This window comes from Fukomys damarensis, unplaced genomic scaffold (genome assembly GCF_012274545.1).
Source record: "Fukomys damarensis isolate Sample0158 unplaced genomic scaffold, DMR_v1.0_HiC HiC_scaffold_19, whole genome shotgun sequence".
NCBI classification, from domain to species: Eukaryota; Metazoa; Chordata; class Mammalia; order Rodentia; family Bathyergidae; genus Fukomys; species Fukomys damarensis.
In genome coordinates, this window is record NW_022900931.1 from 66,889,388 (window position 1) to 66,901,537 (window position 12,150).

The 12,150-nt window shown below is 57.7% G+C and overlaps 1 protein-coding gene across 1 annotated transcript in view; it reads left to right on the forward strand.

The window, feature by feature from the left end:
• Positions 1 to 11,536, forward strand: part of Prkcg (protein kinase C gamma) — a 16,365-nt gene extending 4,829 nt beyond the window's left edge. The window contains exons 5-18 of the mRNA XM_010617060.1: positions 16 to 195; positions 653 to 809; positions 1,402 to 1,536; positions 1,805 to 1,892; positions 2,166 to 2,195; positions 5,017 to 5,169; positions 5,318 to 5,506; positions 6,076 to 6,167; positions 6,245 to 6,307; positions 6,397 to 6,535; positions 8,118 to 8,198; positions 9,634 to 9,741; positions 10,540 to 10,680; positions 10,883 to 11,536. Coding sequence (XP_010615362.1) covers positions 16 to 195; positions 653 to 809; positions 1,402 to 1,536; positions 1,805 to 1,892; positions 2,166 to 2,195; positions 5,017 to 5,169; positions 5,318 to 5,506; positions 6,076 to 6,167; positions 6,245 to 6,307; positions 6,397 to 6,535; positions 8,118 to 8,198; positions 9,634 to 9,741; positions 10,540 to 10,680; positions 10,883 to 11,071 — 1,745 coding nt within the window. The 3' untranslated portion in view covers positions 11,072 to 11,536. The remainder of the gene's footprint in view (positions 1 to 15; positions 196 to 652; positions 810 to 1,401; positions 1,537 to 1,804; positions 1,893 to 2,165; positions 2,196 to 5,016; positions 5,170 to 5,317; positions 5,507 to 6,075; positions 6,168 to 6,244; positions 6,308 to 6,396; positions 6,536 to 8,117; positions 8,199 to 9,633; positions 9,742 to 10,539; positions 10,681 to 10,882) is intronic.
• The last annotated feature ends 614 nt before the right edge of the window (positions 11,537 to 12,150 follow it).

Below are 12,150 nucleotides of genomic sequence, written 5' to 3' on the forward strand. Positions count from 1 at the left end.
CCGCCGGGGATGCAGGGGGGTCCCCGGCCGGGCTGCGAGTGCGACCCAGGTTTGTCCCGCCAGGCTGCGAGATGAACGTGCACCGGCGCTGTGTGCGCAGCGTGCCCTCGCTGTGCGGCGTGGACCACACCGAGCGCCGCGGCCGCCTGCAGCTGGAGATCCGGGCCCAGACCAACGAGGAGATCCACGTCACCGGTGAGGCCCCGCCCTTTGCAAGTGCCAGTCCCGGTTTGAGGGACCACGCCCACCGATGGCCCTGGCTCCACCTTTAGGGCGGGGCTCCACTGTGGCCACGCCCAATCCAGCCAGACAGCCCCGCCTCCATCCTAACCAAACCCCAGGGAGCCTTGATGTTGCGGGTGTCAGGGTCCCAGAGCGGGCCGTGAGAGGGTGAGGAAGGACCTGGTTCCAGGGGTCCGGTTTCCCACGGGGCAGGACCTGGCACAGACTCCTAAGTCCCAGTGAAGGAAAGGGCTCTGGCTGTGGTTTCTGGGAGTCGGGCTGGTTTGGAGAGGGCCTGGTGTCCTGTCTTCCGTCTCTGCCCAGGGAAGAGGTCTTTGGAGCGCTTTCGAGCGTGGCTCACTGGGGAGGCTGGGAACCCCTTCCTGGATCTCTGACAACAGCGACACTTACCTCCCCTTTCATGCTGCAGTGGGTGAGGCCCGAAACCTCATTCCTATGGACCCCAACGGTCTGTCTGACCCCTATGTCAAACTGAAGCTCATCCCAGACCCACGCAACCTGACCAAACAGAAGACCCGGACGGTGAAAGCCACACTGAATCCCGTGTGGAACGAGACCTTCGTATTGTGAGCTTGGATGCTGGGGAGGCTGTGGTGACTGGCACGGTGGCCCCTGGGTCTTCGAGGCCAGCACAGCCCCAGAGAGCAGCCGTGGGAGGTGTCAGGACCCAGGGAAAGTCCCCAGCACCAGCACGGCAGGAGCAAGGCAGGGAGAGAGAGTGGGGACACAGACACAGTAGAGAGACAGAGTCAAGAAACAGACTGAGGGTGAGCAGGCAGCTTGTGCTCAGGTCAGGTGGGGAGAGGGACCCGAAGAAGCAGGCTAGAGGGAGAAGGAGATGTGGGGGAGTCCAGAGCAGAGAAGGATGGGGCGGTGCAGGGAGGGGGACACAGCAAGGCCACTACCCTGGGGCAGGAGACCAGAGAGGAAGAGACCCTGAGCCGGGGCATAGCCGGAAGACAGACACGGTGGAGACGGAGGGCTGGGGGGAGAGGCGCAGGAAGAGAAGGGCCCCGGGATGCCCAGAGGGAGAGAGCTGTCCGAGAAAGACCTGTTGTGGGAGAGAAGGGCGCCTTGGAGAGGTGGGGAGGGCGGGAAGGGCCTCTCGGCAGCACCCAGGACGGGGCGGGGAGTCTGAGCCGGGCCCTCTTCCCGCAGCAACCTAAAGCCGGGGGATGTGGAGCGCAGGCTCAGCGTGGAGGTGTGGGACTGGGACCGGACTTCCCGCAATGACTTCATGGGGGCCATGTCCTTCGGGGTCTCGGAACTGCTCAAGGCGCCCGTGGACGGCTGGTGAGGAGCGGGGCTGGGGCTACAGCTGACCCATGTGGCTCCTCCGTCCTGTGCGGCCTGCTCCGGACGCCATCTTCCTTCTGCATCCGGAGTCCAGCTCTCCTCCCACAGCTTTCTCTTCTTTCTCCTCTCTCTCTCCCCGCTCCTCATCTCACTCTCTCTTTCTGTCTCTCTGTGTCTCTTTCCTCCTTTTGGGTGTCCCTGCCTTGTCCATGGGTGCCCCACTTCCCCCGTCCCTTCCCGGCCCTGGTCTCCGTGTGTATGTCAGGTACAAGTTACTGAACCAGGAGGAGGGTGAATATTACAATGTGCCGGTGGCAGATGCTGACAACTGCAGCCTCCTCCAGAAGTTTGAGGTACCAGACGGCTTCCCCAGGGGAGCCCAGCCCAGTCTCCCCAAGCTCAGAGCCTCACCCTCTGCCTGCTGGGTGCCCACTGGTCCTAGAACTGCAACTCCCAGAAGACCCTGAGGCTCCTTCCTCTGTTCACCTAGGGGGCTTTAGCCCCGGGGCCTGATGGGAACTGTAGTTCTCCATCCCGTGGCATGGGGCTATCAGGGCCCCGGGGCCCTGCTCTGGGCTATCTCTTACCTCTCTGGGGGCCCTGATTCTGGCTTTCTTCCCCTGCAGGCCTGTAACTACCCCTTGGAATTGTATGAGGTGAGCTAAGCCCAGGCAAAGGCACTCTCCCTGTCCCTCTCTCCACTTGTCCCTCCTCTGCCTTCTGCGTTCAATTCTGCACCCAGGCGGTGAGTGTGTACTTGCCACCAGGTCCATCTCGTGCTTGCTGAACAATTCCAGGGTTGCTGGGGTTGAATCTGACCCTCAGATGACCCCACCAAGACAGGAACATCCTGGCAGATACTTAAAATACAGGGCAAGGTGACCCAGGCCCTGAGGCAGCCTGGGGGTGGAGCAGGGAGGGTCTCCTGGACTTTTTACTACCTGTCTCTCTTGCTGAGACCTCTCTCCCCCATTCACTGTGCTGAACGAGGTTCCAGAGGTGCAGTATAAGCCAGGCCCTGCTCTGGAATCTGTGGGACGTTCCTTGGGGCACCTGACTGGGCTGTCAGAGCTGGGAAGCCTGATCTCATCTCATGCTGCATCCCACGCTCGCCCTCCTGTGCCTCTCTGGGGACAGCCACCCTGAGAGCCATGCTGAGGAAAACTATTTGCTGAAGCTGGGCGTGGTGGCACATGCCTGTAATCCTGGCACTTAGGAGGCTGAGGCAGGAGGATCGCTGTGAGTTCAAGACCAGCCTGAGCTACGTAGTGAGTTCAAGGTCTGTCTCAACTACATAGTGAAACCCTGTCTCAACACCCCCCAAAAAACACTGATTGCTGAGCACCCGTGTGCACACACAGGGCATAATTGTAGTCACTGCAGGCTTCTGTGGCACAGGGAACAAAATGAGAGAAATCCTCTATGTGGGGCTTACACTTGGAGGAAGACAGGAAGCAAAATAAATAAGCTTCCCTGGTACTGTGCATGACAATGTTTTAGAAGATGATAGCAAAAGGAGAAAAAGGAACATTAAGGAGAATATGGACTGCTACTGGGGGAAGGTTTTGAGGTATTTGTTTTGTTTGGAATTTTTTTTTTTCAGTACCAGGAATTGAACTGAGGACTTCGGGCCTGCCAGGCAGGCGCAGTGCCAGAGATAAATCTCCAGCCCTGGGTTTTATTTATTTATTTATTTTGAGACGGGTCTCACTATGTAGTCCAGGCTGGCCTCAATCTCACAGAGGTCCTACTGTCTCAGCCTCCCCAGTGCTGGGATGACACCACGCCCAGCTAGGTTTTGTGATTTTAAGTGCAGTAGGCAGAAAGGCTTCTCAGATAAGTGACTGTTGGGCGAGAGTCTGAGGAGGGGAGTGAGCTGCCAGGAACCAGCCCAGAAGGGGCAGGTGAGAGGGCCCTGAGGGTGAGGGCAGGCCTGGAGTGCAGAGGGACAAGGTGGGGGGCAGAGGAGGAAATGAATCAGAGGGCAGCAGGGCTGCGGGAGGTTTGGCTTTCCATCCCAGAGAGAGGAGGAACCAAGCAGACAGGTGGCTGGGAAGCAGCCCGAGAGGGCCCAGCTGAGGCTGAGCACAGCAAGCGCATCCTCTCCTGAGGCACCATCATCCATTCAGGACGCAGCAGCCCAAGTCGAATCCCTGGGGTGGTTGGTGCCATGGGGCCTCTGCAGGGCATGTAGGAGTGTGAGGGGTATCAGCTTAGGGCCTGGCTTCCCTGAAAAGGGGGCATTAGGTTGAGACCTGAAAGTCAGGAGTGAGCAGTGAGGATGACCAAGATTCAGTACCAACAGTGTGCAGGACCCATAATCCTGGCCCTGGGAGGCTGAGGCAGGAGGGTCACAAGCTCAAGGCCAGCCCAGGCAACTTAGCAATTTAGCAAGACTCTGTCTCAAAAACAAATCAATAAAAAACAAAAGGGGTTTGTAGTATAGCTTAGTACCCCACCCCCCAAAAAAAGTAAAGGAGAAAGAAAACAGGTATTCTGTTCTGAAGACAAAAAATTAAATACAAGCAAATGGCGCTGCATAAAATTTTTGTTGAATTCTATCTTTGGATTTTATTAATTAGTTCCTGTGTGTGTGTGTGTGTGTGTGTGTGTGTGTGTGTGTGTGTGTGTTTTGTTTGCTGTTTTGGGTACTGGGGATTGAATTTGAGTCCTTGTGCTTGTGAGGCAGGCAGTGGCTGCTCCACTGAGCTACATCCCAGGCCTTTCTTTTTTAGACAGGGTCTCACTGTGCAGCCCAGGCCTGGCTCGATTAGCCCCTCACCTGTGAGAAACACTGACGGGCCTGGGCTGTTTCTGTGGCGTTGTTCACCGCTGTCCTGCACAACCCAGCAGGCACTGAGCAACAGCACCAGAATGCACACCCTGCACCCGGCCTCGGTGGCAGACAGCAGCCATTCGGCCTCCGAGGCCCTGTTCCCTGAACTCAGCCACCGTGGCCAAGCCTGGGCTTGGTCACTGTGTCTTGAGAACAAAGCAGACCTCATCATAGTGAGCTTACGGGTGGGGTTAGCAGACAGCCATGGAGGGCAGTGGCATCACTGTGCCGCCAGGTGCTGTCCACGCAACAGAGGGGCCACCGGAGGCCACCGTGGCCCTGGGACTTGCTGGCAGCGCCTCGTCTCAGGCCCGCGCCCAGGTTGACACAGCTAGCAGACCTCAGAGGGGACCCTGCAGCCTGTTTACCAAACCCTCTGGGGTGAACTGCTTGGGATCCAGTTCCACTCTGCTCTGTGACTCTGGACAAATCACACAACCTCTCTGTGCCAGTTTGCTCTGCTGTGAAGAGGGGTGGCAGCCAGTTTCCCAGAGATGTCATAGTGACAGCTAGGTGTCAGGTAAGCAGTAAGGTCGGCCTGCGAGCAGTGCTGAAGCCAAGAGCAGGGCCTGCAGGCCAGTGGCTTCTGCTCTCTGTCCTCTCTGTCCCCGGGTCTGACTCCCCCGTCTCCCTTCTCACAGCGAGTGCGGATGGGCCCCTCGTCCTCCCCTGTCCCCTCCCCGTCCCCCAGCCCCACCGACTCCAAGCGCTGCTTCTTCGGGGCCAGCCCAGGACGCCTGCACATCTCCGACTTCAGCTTCCTCATGGTTCTGGGCAAAGGCAGCTTCGGGAAGGTTGGATTCTGGGATTCTGGGGCCAGGGGAGGATGTGGGTACAGTGTCTGGGGTTCTGGAGGACAGGATCCCTGAGGGGTGGACGTCGGGTCCCATGGCGGGACCATGTGCGCAGAGACCGACCCGCCGCCCGCTGGACCTCTCGCAGGTGATGCTGGCAGAGCGCAGAGGCTCCGACGAGCTCTACGCCATCAAGATCCTGAAGAAGGATGTGATCGTCCAGGACGACGACGTGGACTGCACCCTGGTGGAGAAACGTGTGCTGGCTCTGGGGGGCCGAGGTCCGGGCGGGCGGCCCCACTTCCTCACGCAGCTGCACTCCACCTTCCAGACGCCGGTGAGGGGCTTGGGAGCGTGGCCAGGGTGCAGGTCCTCTGGGGTGTGGTCGGCGGGCAGGCTCCCTGGCGGGCGTGGCTGCTCCGGGGGAGCTCTGAGGAGTGTGGCCAGGTGAAGGGGATGCGGAGTGCTGGGTCACCGTCTTGTATTCTTACGGAAGGACCGGACAGAAATGGCGCTACCCTAAAATTGCTGCAAGGAGCGAGGAGTCAGAAACCAGGGTTTGGGGGTGCGACTACTTCCAGGGATTTGGGATGGGTGCGACTGGCTTCCTAGATGGAAGTGATGGTAATGCAGGCATAGCCTGAGCGGCGGTGGCCACAGGTGGCTGGAATTCTGGGTACAGGAAGGCTTCGGTGTGCCCGGGGTCAGTGGCGTGGTCCCGCCTCCGCAGTTGGTTCTGGTGAGCAGGTGCAGCCAGGCGACGGCCGAGAGGGGTGACCCAGGGCTGTGGAGGTTCTGTGGGGCAGGGCGAGGCCCCAGGACACTCTTGTGGTGGGCGGGGTGGCCGGGGGGGAGTTCAGCCACCCCGGCCAGGTGCCCCTGCCTCTGAGCCCACTGGGTCCCCAGGACCGCCTGTATTTCGTGATGGAGTACGTCACCGGCGGCGACCTGATGTACCACATCCAGCAGCTGGGCAAGTTTAAGGAGCCCCACGCAGCGTGAGTCTCGGCCTGAGGGCAGGGAGGGCGAGGGGGCGGCCGGGTTCCACTCTGACCCCCGCTTCCTCCCGTTCCAGATTCTATGCCGCTGAGATAGCCATCGGCCTCTTCTTCCTTCACAACCAGGGCATCATCTACAGGTCAGCCTGGGCCTCCCGGGAGGGGAAGGGGCCGCGCAGGCAGGCTGGCGGCTCCACCGCTGAGCTCAGCCCCCTCGAAACCCTGCCAGGGACCTGAAACTGGACAACGTGATGCTGGACGCCGAGGGACACATCAAGATCACCGACTTCGGCATGTGCAAGGAGAACGTCTTCCCGGGGACCACGACCCGGACCTTCTGTGGGACCCCGGACTACATAGCCCCCGAGGTAGCCCTAGGCCCGCTCCGGTGGGAAGTGTGCAGGAATGCTGAGCAAGCAGGGGCCGGACTGCTAGGAGTGGCTATTTTTAGAGCACTCTGAGGGGGGGCCTGTCCCCCAAGAACGCCGTGCCCTCTGTGGAGGCTGGAGGGTGGGGCTTGTCTGGAGTATTCAGCTGCTCGAGAGCTCCCTGGTAAGTGTGGCAGGTGGTTCCGTGTGTGTGTTTGTGTGTGTGTGTGTGTGTGTGTGTGTGTGTGTGTGTCTGCAGCAGGTACATGTCTGCCATTTCAGCAGGGCCAGGCCAGTTCCCAGGGAAGTTTGGTGGCAGGTGCCACCCTTTGACTGTTTTCAGTGGGCAGAGAATTGCTCTGGCTTTGCGGAGCTGGTGTTTGAGTGTACACAAAGACGGGTAATGCGTGCTCTTGACTTTCGTAAGTCAGAGAGCAAGTTGCCTGGGGGTGTCGTCCCTGGGCCTTTTATTTATTTATTTGTTTTTTAAAGGCAGGAAGGTATATTTTATTTTATTTTATTTTTGGTTTTTTTGAGACAGGGTCTCACTGTGTAGTTGAGACTGACCTGGAACTCACTATGTAGCCCAGGCTGGTCTTGAACTCACAGCGATCCTCCTGCCTCAGCCTCCGAGTGCTGGGATTAAAGGTGTGCGCCACCACGCCCGGTTTAGGAAGGTATATTTTAGTTCAGAGTTGTAGTTCATGGTGGGCTGGTTCCAAGGCAGGGCAGCATAACAGAGGGGCACTGCAGAGGAGAAATAGTCCATCGCGAGGCAGTAAGGAGGCAGCAGCAGCAGGCCTTCCTTTCCCTTTATATCTCATCCAGGCTGCCATAAAACTTTTTTTCCCTTCTGGTACCAGGGATTGAACTCAGGCTCTTTGTGCTTGCAAGGCAGGTGGCGGAATTACTGAGCTAAATCCCTGGCCTGGGCCTTTTTAGTTGATCAATGGTAGTGCCAAAATAATCAATGTCAGTGGTCATAAAACCTGGTAATAGACTCACCCTCAGAAACTTAGAAAATGACACATATATTTCTGTGACTCTGGATTATGGAGCCCAGGACTCTTTAGGGATAGGAACATCTATTTTTCAAAAAGTTCTGTGATTAAAAAAAAAAAAAAGCCAGCTGTGGCAGCACACACCTGTAATCCTAGCATTTAGGAGGCTGAGGCAGGAGGGTTGCCACAAGTTCTAGGACAGCCTGAACTACATAGCAAGACCTTGTCTAAAAATAAGCCCTTTGATGACCCTGCTGTTTGTTCAGGTTTAAGAATCTCTGGTCTCTGAGATGTATCCCCATGCCCAACTGCAAGGGAAGGTCCTGTTATGCAGATTCTAAGTGGGTGGAACTTGTGACTGGGTCCTTAAGTAGCTTTTGTATTTGAGGATAAAGAAACGTTCTATGTAGGCAAACTTTGTTTCCTGAATTTTCCAAAGGGCCGAGCTCTAGCCAGAATTGTCAGAGTGGGAAGAGTTTGTGTGAAAAGCACTTGGAGTGGGTAGGGGTCCTGGGTGTGAGGCCGGAGGGGCCGAGGTTTCTGAGGGAAAATCGTGACTCCTGGCGTCTACTCTTCTGCAGATCATTGCCTACCAGCCCTACGGGAAGTCCGTGGATTGGTGGTCCTTTGGGGTCCTGCTCTATGAAATGTTGGCAGGGCAGGTAAGGAGGACGGGAGGTGCTGGCTCTGGGAGGGGCCACCCCTCAACCCTCAAGAGCCTCAAGAGGGTTGAGCGCCCCTCTTCCGCGTCTTAGGCCAGGAGCAGCAGGATGAGGAGAGGCCCTGCTCAGAGGCCAGGTGCCGCTGTCCGCGGTCCTGAAGCCTTATCTTCCCACACCGCCTGGGGTTCTCAATCTTTATTGCTAGTGATTGGGCCAAACCTGTGAACTCCTTCTCAAAATAATGTTTCCATGTGCACAAAACAAAATAATAGAGTGACAGCCGGGCGTGGTGGCGCACGCCTGTAATCCCAGCAGTCGGGAGGCTGAGGCAGGAGGATCGCTGTGAGTTCAGGACCAGCCTGGGCTACATAGTGAGTTCCAGGTCAGTCTTAACTACACAGTGAGACCTTGTCAAAAAGCCAAAAAATAAATAAATAATAGAGTGAGAAAAGAAAGCAATCGTTGAAATATAGCTACCAAAACTTAAAGTCCAATTAGCCTATCTGAATATTAAAAGTTGGAAAATGGGAATATGTTCGGGTTCTTATGGGTCCATTGAACAATAAGCTGTAACAGTAAGATGAAGTAAAAAGGGAGGTCTAACAGGAATGATGATTTGAGGCTGGTGGCGGAACCTCTGAGCTAAATCCCAGGAACGATAATTTGAAATACCTGTGATTGCTGTTGGTGGTGAAGACACAAGTGCAGCTGTTGCAGTTTGTTGCCTACATTCTTTTTGTTTGCTTGTGTTTGAGGCAGTGTCTCAGGCTGTCCCTGAACTCTTTAATATAGCCCAGGCTTAGAACTCTTAGCAATCCTCCTGCCTCAGCCTCCCAAGTGCTGAGTTCACAGGTGTGCACTACTCCACCCCTGGCTTGTTGCCTACATTCTTTTTTTTTGTACCGGGGATCAAACTTGGGACCTAGTGCTTGTGGGTCAGGCAGCTGAACCACTGAGCTAAATCCCTGGCCCTGCCTACATTCTCAATTGGAGGAAATCTAACCTTCAGCTGGGGATTTAAACCAAGGAAGATGCCAGTTTTTCCCATCCAGTTGCACAGCTCCCTCAGGGATATGCACAGGCCTGTAAACCTCAGATTATGAATCTTTGCCCTTGTGAGCCTCTCCCTACCCCAGAGGATGGGAGCCACTGAGCTATTGCACAGAAGGAACTTCCGGTCTTTCCTGCAGTGTTCCTTTCTTCTGTTTAAGTGACACATTGTCTCATTAGCACCCTGTTGGTTTACACAGTGGATAAAGAGGGCCAGGCAGGATGAGGCATGGGAGACAGGCCTGGAGCCATGAAACCTTGCGGGTGTGGTCTGCTGTCTCCCAGAGCCATCAGTGTCAGCAGGGGATGGCCGAGCTGGTCCTCTTCCCAGTAGCATCCAGAGTGGGGGTTTGAGTCTCTGGATTTATTTGCTCCACTTCCACAGCCACCCTTTGACGGGGAGGACGAGGAGGAGCTATTTCAGGCCATCATGGAGCAGACAGTCACCTACCCCAAGTCGCTCTCCCGGGAAGCTGTGGCCATCTGCAAGGGGGTGAGAGCCCCAGCTCAGCCCCCCAATCACACACACTGTGTGGCCGGCTCTTCTGGGAAGTCTCCCTTCCTCAAGTCCCTCGGCTTGCATCTGTCAGACCGGTGACGGGACAGTAATTTTCCAGGCTGCCGCCGCCCTGTCCCCATCTGTGCCTCACTGCACAGGGGATGGTGGGGCCCGGGGGTGGTGGGGGTCTGGTAACCCTGAGTCCGACAGCCTGAGTTCCCGTGGGCTCCTGCTGTGGAGTTGCGGACTTAGCGCTGGGGACGGTTTGCGCACTTCTGCTGCAGCTCCGCGGCCGGCCCTCTGACTGCTGCTCTGGGTTTCTGTCTCGTGCCCGTCTCTGTCTACGCCCACTGGGCTTTGCTGTGTGCACCTCGTGCTGTCTGCTGTGTCTGTCCGTGCGTTGCCATCTGTCCTTTCCCTCTGGATCGCTGCTCCTCCTTTTCTCTGGGCGTCCAACCTTCTGTCTTCCTCCTATTCTTCCTTCCCTTTCTGGGATTTTCCCCATGTCTCCGTCCTCTCCCTGGGTTTCTCTGCCCCTCGCACCCTCGCACTTTGATTTTGTTATCTTTCTCTGCCCACTCCTGGTTCTCTGGCCCTGGAGTTCATCTCTCCCATTCCTGATCCACTCCCACATCCTCCTTCTTCCTCTCTTCCCCTCTCTGCTCTCCCTCCGGTCTTCGTGCCTGTGTTGCTCTGTCCCTCTGCCATTCTGTTGCTCCTTCTCTGTCCTCTGCGCTTCCCTGTCCGGGCCTCTGTCCGTCCCTCTGTCTCTCTCTCTCTCTGTCACCACAGTTTTTAACCAAACACCCAGGGAAGCGCCTGGGTTCTGGGCCTGACGGGGAACCCACAATCCGGGCGCACGGCTTTTTCCGCTGGATCGACTGGGACCGGCTGGAGCGGCTGGAGATCGCCCCTCCTTTCAGACCTCGCCCGGTCAGCCCCCCTCCACCCGCAAACCAGGTCCCGGAGGGGTGGGCCGGCCGGAGCATCAGAGCCATACCCAAGCAGGAGTGGGGTTCCCCCTGCGGAGACACCCTGAAGCGGGTGCAGAGACCACCCAGTCCCTAACCCTGAGATCTGGGGCAGACAGGGTGTGGAGCCAGGAGCCCTAACTTCTCTCCTGCGTGTCCTGCAGTGCGGCCGCAGCGGTGAGAATTTCGACAAGTTCTTCACGCGTGCGGCGCCGGCGCTGACGCCCCCAGACCGGCTGGTCCTGGCCAGCATCGACCAGGCGGATTTCCAGGGCTTCACCTACGTGAACCCCGACTTTGTGCACCCGGACGTGCGCAGCCCCACCAGCCCAGTGCCCGTGCCAGTCATGTAATGCCACCTGCGCCTGCTAGGTGCTCCCCTGTGCCCTCAGATCTAGATCCCGCCCGGCAGCGCTCTGGCCTCCGTCCATCCGTACGGGTTCTAGACTCCCCCATCACCTGGCCTCCTAAGCTCCATCCCGGCTCTAGAGCCGCCCTTGTTCTAGATCCCGCTGTGCTGAGCCCCAATGCATCTCCCGCCCGGCCTGAGGGGCTCTGGACTCTGTCCTCAGTGCCCGCCTCTTTCTCCCTCCCGCCCAGGGGAAGTAGCCCCACTGTTCTCAGCCAGCTTTTGTTCTAGACTCCTGTGCCGACCCACCACACCCAGACACCCCTGCCCGCGCATGGCTCCAGCCTCTCTGGGAACCTCCCCTCCCACCCCTCGCGGGCCTGCCGGCTCTGGGGGCTCCTGTGCCTCCCCCTTAGCCTCTCCCACCCACAGCTGCTGGAGAATAAATTTGGGATGCTGACGCTGAAGTGTTTGGATGTTTTCTTGTAAGCTTGGAGAGTGGAGGGGGAGCGGGGGTGGGACATTGACTACACAGAGACAAACAGAGAGGTGGGGTGCGAAGGGGGAGCGCTGAGACCACAGCGTGATGGGGGGGCGCGCCTCCCTCAACTTGGCAAATCAGAAATGTGCACTTAGACCACTGAAAATGTGAGAGGCCATGTTCACCTAGACGACGCAAGCACCCCTGACCAGCGGGCGCACACACACACACACACACACACACACGTACACGTACACCTGGAGACCCAGAGGTGAGAGTCCTGTGAAAGGACACTGGACAGTGGACCAAAGGAAGAGATCCCAGGACGGAAAAGCTCAAAGAACCAGAGCCGGGGAGCTAGGCCATAGCCAGCCAGGCAGAAGCTAGGTGCAACCTCCAGCCCCTTCTTCTTAGACCCTATTGGGAGTTGGGGGACCCGTGCAGACGGACTACGTTTCCCAGCGGCCATGACGGCAGCCCCTTCCTCCCAGGTGCAGCCCCTGGCCGCGGGGGCTGACGGGGAATGTAGTCCTCGGACTGGGTAGGCCGACGGAGTGCTGCCTGCCCGTGTGTGTCCGTGTGTGTGTCCGTGTGTGTGTGTG